This window comes from Procambarus clarkii, chromosome 34 (genome assembly GCF_040958095.1).
Source record: "Procambarus clarkii isolate CNS0578487 chromosome 34, FALCON_Pclarkii_2.0, whole genome shotgun sequence".
NCBI classification, from domain to species: domain Eukaryota; kingdom Metazoa; phylum Arthropoda; class Malacostraca; order Decapoda; family Cambaridae; genus Procambarus; species Procambarus clarkii.
In genome coordinates, this window is record NC_091183.1 from 36,338,980 (window position 1) to 36,347,828 (window position 8,849).

Sequence of the window (8,849 nt, forward strand, 5' to 3'; positions counted from 1 at the left end):
GCTTCAATTACCTTATGTGATTTTGTGTGAATTATCAAGGCCCATATGAGTCTGTGGGACCTCAAACACTCTAATGTTACCCTGTGTGAACTTTTAATGATTTCGATTATACAATGGCGTGTGTTCAGGATGTGGCGCTCCACCTCCTGCCGGACACAACATGACGATGGGGGCTTTCACCAGCAACACCATTGGCTCCACACTCTACTACAACTGTTCTGAAGGACTGCTGGTGCCTGAGGTGAGTGTCCGGGGCGAGACCTGGGTGGTGATCCCTCACTTACCCACACTCTCAGCTAGAAGGCATGCAGGAAATGTTATCTAAACAGACACAACAGTCAGACATTGAGGGAAATTATCTTTATCAAAACATATAACATTCCGTTGGTGTTGGTGTACTGTGACTTGTGTTGATGTTGGTGTGGGGTGACTTGTGTTGGTGTTGCAGACGTTCCCAGACGTGAAGGACCACCTGGTGCTCACCTGCCAGGCCAGAGTGTGGACCCCCAGCGGCCAGCCGCTCAGCTGTGCTAAGTGTGAGTCTCTAATCTAATCGTCACACTTCTTCAAATGTTCTTCACAGATTACTATATTATTCGAAATTCAAGTTGTGACAGGAGACAGTAAAGATGAGTTGGTAGGAGCGGCTTCACTGCTCTCTTACAGTACACATGAGCCAACTCTTTAGTAGATAGAAAGATGCTCTATTTATTATTCCTGGTTGTGTTGGCACTTTGTAACTATATAACAGTTCCAGTTTTAAGTGTCCTCATACACCAAGAATATATTTTACAGATTAAATTCTAAACATAAATATGTTTATGTCCATGAGTTTGGTAGACGTGATATATATATAAGAGGCCATAGTGTTGGTGTAACGAAGGTGTGTGTGCTTGCAGTGTGTCTTGGAGAGCCTCCAACGCTTGACCTGCCCGGCACCTCCACGTGGGACAACACAACAAGGACAGCTGGCACAAAGGTCTGTACCTCTTACATACCCATCATGTCTTGCCTGTGCTACATATCTAATCACCAAATTATAATTTCCATATGTACTGATCGAAATATTACATATAAATTCAATGTGATGAAAGAGTGGTGAGGGGGGGGGGAATAATATATAGTGTGTGAGAGTTAACACCACCACCACCACCACCACCTGCCCCATCTGTAGCTGCAGCTGGCGTGCCCCGCTGGCTACCGCTTCGCAGACATGACCACAAGCATCAGTGTAGAGTGTGGAGGTGATGGCAACTGGACCTTCGTCAACACTGCCATCCTGCGCTGCAGAATAAGTGAGTCAAGGAGCAGACTTCTGGTGCTGGCTGCCGTGTGGCTTATACTGACTCCCTACACCACTACACTTCTCACCACACACACACAACCTCACTCACGTTTGGTAATAGGCTTGAAACCCATTTGATAAACCTATTCCCAAACCTTTAATAGGTGAGATGCCGAACTTGTTTGAGGACTGAGGCTTAGGCGATTAATTAATTGGGCCATTTATGGTAAACAGAATTGGCTTGAAACCCATAAATAAATTTGCTCATTGTTATAAATATGGTCTGGTATATATTTCGTTACATTTATTGTTTACAATATGGTAATCATTGAGGACTATTGTGTTGATGTGGTTGCAGATGCGACCACAAGTCCCCCCCAGCCGCCTGGCACGGTATATAATGGTCCACCGCCACCCTACTGGCAGGGGGACGTCCTCAACTACACCTGCCCGGGGGACCTCTCGTCCGCCTCCGGCAACAACCTCACCTCCGTCACTTTCAACGGCACTGACTGGGTCCTGGAGGATCCTGGCTTCACGTGTCTCAATGGTTAGTCTGGTCAACATCAACACTGTATTACGAACACTTACACTTCCTTTCTCCAACTTCTTTATAACAAATGCTACGAAGCTTCCAAACTTAGGTATTGGTACACACAGAAATCACAATAACCTGATACATCAAATGAACAAATCCACGAGGGTTTTCTTACCATGTCGTGGCACAGTCGATTAAGGCGCGTCTGGGATCCTCTCTGATGTAGGTTCGAACCCTCATCATGGCCCTTGTGGATTTGTTCATTAGGTATAGGTACCTTCCCTTGTTTAAACTCGACATGATTTTAATCGCTAGATTTTTAAACCTACAGCCCATGTGGACAAACAAAATTGTACCATGGGTCCCATGCGGCCTGGTAGGTACTTACCGTCAAGCGTCATTCTCTTGGGCTCCGGCTCAAGACACAAGATCTTTCCTAAATTTGTTTTGTTGATTTGTTGTTGTAAGACTCCGACGGTGAGGCGTGAGGCGCATCCGTCCCAGAGTGCAGTCACCACTGTTGACAACTTGGGTACGGGTGTGGTGCTCTTACCTGTCGTCCCGCCCCGTCACTACACCCCGAGGACCTCACCCCGTCCCCGCCTCTGTTTCATCAACAGCCTCAACTGAGCTTCCTTAACCAGATGACCAGAACTACACACCAGGAACTACAGCTCCACCACGTCATGTGCCCACTGCCTCACGTCACCCCCACACTCACTAACTCCAATTTTGATGGACTAATTTCACTTGCCGCATTTTACATTGGAGCGCGCACCTATTTCCCTGACAGTCACTTCACCTTCCTGTGACTGGAGTCATGCTAAAGCCTCCACCTATCACCTGTGATGACACCAAAACGTTTACCAACATCATCGTCGTCATCACAAGTTCCCACCTTGTGCTTCCTCGTCACTTGGACAGGCAAGCCTTCGCCTGCACCACGCACGGCCTCTACCAAGATCTAATGCTCTCACTAACTTTTAAAACTATAAACATTCATCACTTTAATGATATTATCTGAGCAAGCCGAGACATATTCAATGGCCAGAAGGAGGCCATGTAAGTGTATGGAGGGAGACGGAGAGGCAGGCTCCATGTCACCACAAGACTAATACTACCAAGAGGTTACTAGAAGTGAGACATGAGCTGTGGAGCACGTCAACTCTTAGGTGTATACTTCACAAGTACACGAGCAGAAAGACTAACGGAAAGTACTTTCTCTCAGTACAACAATGGCTGCTTGGAATAAAGTTGTGTACTAAAATTACGCCAAATTTTACAATTATATATGATGAAATATATAAGGAAAACGTGACACTAAGAGCAAGAATCTCTACTTGTAATTATAAAAATAGGCAATAAAAGTATGTAAAATTACACAAATTGCTGGAAAGGCGGGACTGAGAGACTGAGGGGCGACCAGCAGGGACAACTTGGTAAGTGTACACACTCCCACAATGTGCACACCGTGACAACATTGGTCTTCTTACAGTGTGCAGAGGTGACCCGCCCACCATCCTGCCCCCTGGAAACTCCACCTGGAACGGCAAATCCCGCTCCGTTGGCACACAGGTGAGACCTTCACCTGTTTCATCCATAACACAGGTGAAACCATCACCTGTTTCATCCTTGACACACAGTTGAGACCTTCACCTCTTTCATCCATGACACAGGTGAGACCTTCACCTGCATCATCCATACCGCATAGGAAGCCCCAACCTTTCCTACAAAATTCCTGAAATACAGATGAGAAGCTTCAAATTTATCAGTGACACTAAACCTGAACCTTTTCCTTTACCTGCAAGATTCCTGCTGCACAAATTTGAACCTTCTTCTTCCTTACTTCATCCTCGAACAAACTGAACATTTTCCTCGTCCACCAAACACTTGACACACAAATGAAAATCTTCCGCGTCCCATTTGGCCGTGGACAACGAGGTAAGATCTTCCACACACTTACAAGGTTGTCAGTGCTTGAAGTACCATTAATGTTCTTGTTGACTGGGTGTGTGTAATGCGGAGGCTTCCAGCTGCACACTCTGTGATCTACATTGTCTTCAACAGATTGAACTGGCGTGTCCTCATCCCTACGTGTTTCCCGACTTTAATTCATCAAAGAACACCACGTGTGAACATGACACCCAAAACTGGACCTTCGTCGACACCAGCACCCTTGTCTGCAGGATAGGTGAGTCCAGCCTGCCCTTGTCTGCAGGATAGGGGAGTCCAGCCTGCCCTTGTCTGCAGGATAGGTGAGTCCAACCTGCCCTTGTCGGCAGGATAGGGGAGTCCAACCTGCCCTTGTCGGCAGGACAGGGTGCCTGTCCATAGCAACTTATGGGTGCTTCTTCAAGCAAATTTATACTCGACAAGGTTGTATAAGCAGTGGGTTTTACTTAACCATAAGCGTAAAAACTTGGACAACAATGTTGTATAAGTTAAGGGAAGGTTAAATTTTACTGCCTAATTTCAGTAAAACACGGTATGTTTGAGGCTGGGGTCGATAGCGTAAAAAATTGGTGTTATATGTGTGAGGACAGGTTGTTTATGTTCTCGTCTCTCAACAATGGAGTCCCCATATGGCGCCTCACACAGATATACATGGTTTAAAACAGTTTAAGAATGTTTAAGGTGTAGATAAGCCATATGCTCCGAGCCATAGATCATGTCTTATACGTAACAGAGATTATTTAAAACTTCTAAATCAATGCAAGTTTTGATATTGGTATCACAATCAACCCCAAGACCTTAAGCGACCCGTTTTCTTGTTCCTTGTTGCTTCACAACATTTATTGTAGTTATTGGCATGTCTGTCATAAATTAAAATGTTGTTGAAATGTTGAAATCATATTTTGGGTAATTCAAGTTCCCATTGCTTTTCGTTGCTTTAGTCTGGATACAGAAGTGAAGTGTTCAATTATTGCATACTTCTTTTACTGTGGAAGATTAGTGCAGCAGCTGCTAGCTTGCTCTACATAATGTTTTGTTTCCACCACGTCAGGTACTCACGAAGGCCCGCCTCTGCCTCCAGGGAGCCTGTACTCTGGCCCCGACCCACCTTACTGGCAGTGGGACACCCTCAACTACACCTGCCCTGAGAACACCATGTCACCTGCAGGTACCAACGCCACCTCCATCACCTTCAACGGTACCGTCTGGGTCCTGGAGGATCCTGACTTCAAATGTCTCAATGGTTAGTTTGTGGGACGCCCACCTTGAATACTCAACGATAATTCTGGTCACTTGGGACAATATTTGAGTTATCATTGGTTAGTACCTGATGCACTCGTACCACGGCGCCTCGGTGTCTTGTGGTGTGAGTACACAACCTTTCATGTACTAAGGTGGTCCTTGGCACAGTGGTTATTGTGCTCTCCTCACAACCAAGCGGTCCTGGGTTTGGTTACCTGGCTGGCTGAGATGCTTCTGCAAGTTACTTATACCTGATGCTTCTGCAAACGATGAGTCACAATAACGTAACTGAAGATATGATGATCAAATCACACATCAGAAAATTTAGAAACGACAACGTTTCGGCCCATCCTGGACCATTACCAAGTCGTGTGGTCCAGGTGAAATGATGCCTCTGTTCACCTAGCAGTAAATAGGTCCCTGGGAGTTAGTAGACTGTTGTGGGGCTGCATCTAGGAGAAGGTCAGTCGTTGACTTAGGATAACTTGTATAAGATTAAAAGGCGTCTTCTCAGCAACACTAGGAAAGCATACAGTCAGTGAACCCTCAGGTGAGAGATAAGAGTGGGGACATATGGGAGCGTCCTGGACCACAGGAGTATCTCTACCCTGGTCACTCCTCCAGTGCCGGAGTCCCAGCCTTGGTATGCTCGCCCCATATTGTATAAACCTCATATTTAATTTTAAAATAATATAAATAAATAAATATAATATATATGTAATAACCATAGTAATATAATTAACTTACAATATACATGTCTATTATATAGTTGCGAATGATTAGTTATATTGATTAGAGCAGTAGTTAAACACTACAATACAACACAATATAACGATAACACTAATAATAACAATAATTGCTGAGTCATATGTGGTAAAACAGAATTATTTGCTATTGTTGGAAAGAGGATGAGAGTGCATTGCTGGAGCGCCTCACCTGCGAGAGAAGGCAGATATTCACCTCACTGGTGCCAGAGTGCCATACTAAATTACTGTTCCTCACAGTACTCTCTCCGTTGGATGCTGCTCTCTTATAACTTAAGACTTGCAGCAAGACTCATACCCATGGAAGTGACCTTCCCACGGGCGTCAGGGGTTGTTACAACCTGCATATTACACATACTGTTAGGCGCCTTCTCTCGCCTAACAGTGCATCTGCGAGCACATTTACTTGTACCACACCTTGCATATTTGTATAGACCTGCGACCTCTCCATTCTTGCCTATTTGTATAGACCTGCGACCTCTCCATTCTTGCCTATTTGTATAGACCTGCGACCTCTCCATTCTTGCCTATTTGTATAGACCTGCGACCTCTCCATTCTTGCATATTTGTATAGACCTGCGACCTCTCCATTCTTGACACATGCTACAGATTTCATACGGCAACACAGTTGACCTTCATTATAAGGCTAATATATCCATTAGTTGAAAACTTGTCTTTAATAAATCTTGAAGTTAATATTTCCATTGCTTCTTCAGATTGAAGGATGTTGAAAGAGTGAAATGGCTGTGAAAGGCTGCTAAGTCATTGTCTCAGCGACGAGGCTGACCCAAGATAACCCCCTGAGATAAGAGAGCATCACAGATATAACACACTGACATTTCTGTTTGCAGAGTGTGGGCCGCCACCTGCCAGCCCCCTGAGGGCCACTCTCGCCTTAGACGGGGCACCGGTGACAGACACCGAGGGTGTCTACACCTGTCTTGGGGGCTTCCTTGGGACAAACTTAACCACCTTCAATATCACCTGTCTTGACCAGGGTTGGTCCGTTCATGAAGTTCCAATTTGTAAATGTAGGTTATCCATCTGTCTTCTACAATTTGTATTCGTATATTGACTAGCTTCTGTACACTGATGAAGCTCGTACAATATATTGTTACAGAAAGTATTTCAGTGGCATGTTTGGCTCTGTTTGTCAGTATGAGAGAAGTTATATGTGTATGGTGCATATCAATCTTTCTTATCCCACATGCAGATGTGTGTGTGTTTGATTGTTTCTTTGTTTATTTACGTGAGGGGGTGGGAAAGGGGAGCATAGCTCTGTGTTTAATAGATTTCATTCCCCTAAAAATCACTGGTCATTTAGCCACTAGATTTAATGAGCCTATACAGTCTAGGACTCTAGGCCATATATATAAATTTTTCACATGAAATTCATATAATTTGCGTGTATTTTAGCTAGTAAGAAAACTGAAAAATTGTATCTTGAGCAATCCTACACTTACTTTCATTGATGTGTGTACACAAGTTCAAAACAAGATGCATATCATTATGCATCCTAAAAGATGTAAAAGTTTGTTATAGCTTTTATGTATAATGTCTGAATATTTACGAACCAAATACTGTAACTCATTATTATCATATAAGTTTATCAATAGAGCGTGAGCTCACAGTAATAAGTGTCCATCCTGGTGGGAATGTGTGTGGTGATGGGGGGGTACATGGTGGTGCAGTGTGCCCCACGCCTCCCCCACTCCCGGGACCAGGTGTGACCAGGGACTACACGGGGCTAGACGAGTGGGGAGCCCTGGCCAACTACACGTGTGACACTCTCTTCATTCATGGCAACAAATCTCTCAACGTCACTTGTCATGACGGCAACTGGACCCTCACTGTTCTCCCTGACTGTCTGCGTAAGTTAATTCAAATCTATAAGCATTATATATATATATATATATATATATATATATATATATATATATATATATATATATATATATATATATATATATATATAATGTACTCACCTAATTGTACTCACCTAATTGTGCTTGCGGGGGTTGAGCTCTGGCTCTTTGGTCCCGCCTCTCAACCGTCAATCAACTGGTGTACAGATTCCTGAGCCTATTGGGCTCTATCATATCTACATTTGAAACTGTGAATGGAGTCAGCCTCCACCACATCACTTCCTAATGCATTCCATTTGCTAACTACTCTGACACTGAAAAAGTTCTTTCTAACGTCTCTGTGGCTCATTTGGGTACTCAGCTTCCACCTGTGTCCCCTTGTTCGCGTCCCACCAGTGTTGAAAAGTTCGTCCTTGTTTACCCGGTCGATTCCCCTGAGGATTTTGTAGGTTGTGATCATGTCCCCCCTTACTCTTCTGTCTTCCAGTGTCGTGAGGTGCATTTCCCGCAGCCTTTCCTCATAACTCATGCCTCTTAGTTCTGGGACTAGTCTAGTAGCATACCTTTGGACTTTTTCCAGCTTCGTCTTGTGCTTGACAAGGTACGGGCTCCATGCTGGGGCCGCATACTCCAGGATTGGTCTTACATATGTGGTGTACAAGATTCTGAATGATTCCTTACACAGGTTCCTGAACGCCGTTCTGATGTTAGCCAGCCTCGCATATGCCGCAGACGTTATTCTCTTTATGTGGGCTTCAGGAGACAGGTTTGGTGTGATATCAACTCCTAGATCTTTCTCTCTGTCTGTTTCATTAAGTACTTCATCTCCTATTCTGTATCCTGTGCCTGGCCTCCTGTTTCCACTTCCTAGTTTCATTACTTTGCATTTACTCGGGTTGAACTTCAACAGCCATTTGTTGGACCATTCACTCAGTCTATCCAGGTCATCTTGTAGCCTCCTACTATCATCCTCTGTTTCAATCCTCCTCATAATTTTTGCATCGTCGGCAAACATTGAGAGGAACGAATCTATACCCTCTGGGAGATCATTTACATATACCAGAAACAGTATAGGTCCAAGGACTGACCCCTGCGGGACTCCACTTGTGACGTCTCGCCAATCTGAGACCTCACCCCTCACACAGACTCGTTGTCTCCTGTTGCTTAGGTATTCCTCTATCCACCGGAGTACCTTCCCTCTC

At 44.6% G+C, this 8,849-nt stretch overlaps 1 protein-coding gene across 4 annotated transcripts in view; it reads left to right on the forward strand.

Moving 5' to 3' along the window:
- LOC123761973 (uncharacterized) overlaps nucleotides 1-8,255 on the forward strand; it is a 34,145-nt gene extending 25,890 nt beyond the window's left edge. The window contains exons 22-31 of one of the 4 annotated variants that reach the window (XM_069335800.1): nucleotides 129-241; nucleotides 449-536; nucleotides 900-979; nucleotides 1,175-1,295; nucleotides 1,644-1,835; nucleotides 3,319-3,398; nucleotides 3,891-4,014; nucleotides 4,828-5,019; nucleotides 6,634-6,813; nucleotides 7,474-8,254. In XM_069335800.1, the coding sequence (XP_069191901.1) occupies nucleotides 129-241; nucleotides 449-536; nucleotides 900-979; nucleotides 1,175-1,295; nucleotides 1,644-1,835; nucleotides 3,319-3,398; nucleotides 3,891-4,014; nucleotides 4,828-5,019; nucleotides 6,634-6,813; nucleotides 7,474-7,862 (1,559 nt within the window). In that variant the 3' untranslated portion in view covers nucleotides 7,863-8,254. Of the gene's footprint in view, nucleotides 1-128; nucleotides 242-448; nucleotides 537-899; nucleotides 980-1,174; nucleotides 1,296-1,643; nucleotides 1,836-3,318; nucleotides 3,399-3,890; nucleotides 4,015-4,827; nucleotides 5,020-6,633; nucleotides 6,814-7,473 lie in introns of those variants that run through there. The other 3 variants (XM_069335801.1, XR_011230294.1, XM_069335802.1) reach the window with 3 other exon arrangements.
- The last annotated feature ends 594 nt before the right edge of the window (nucleotides 8,256-8,849 follow it).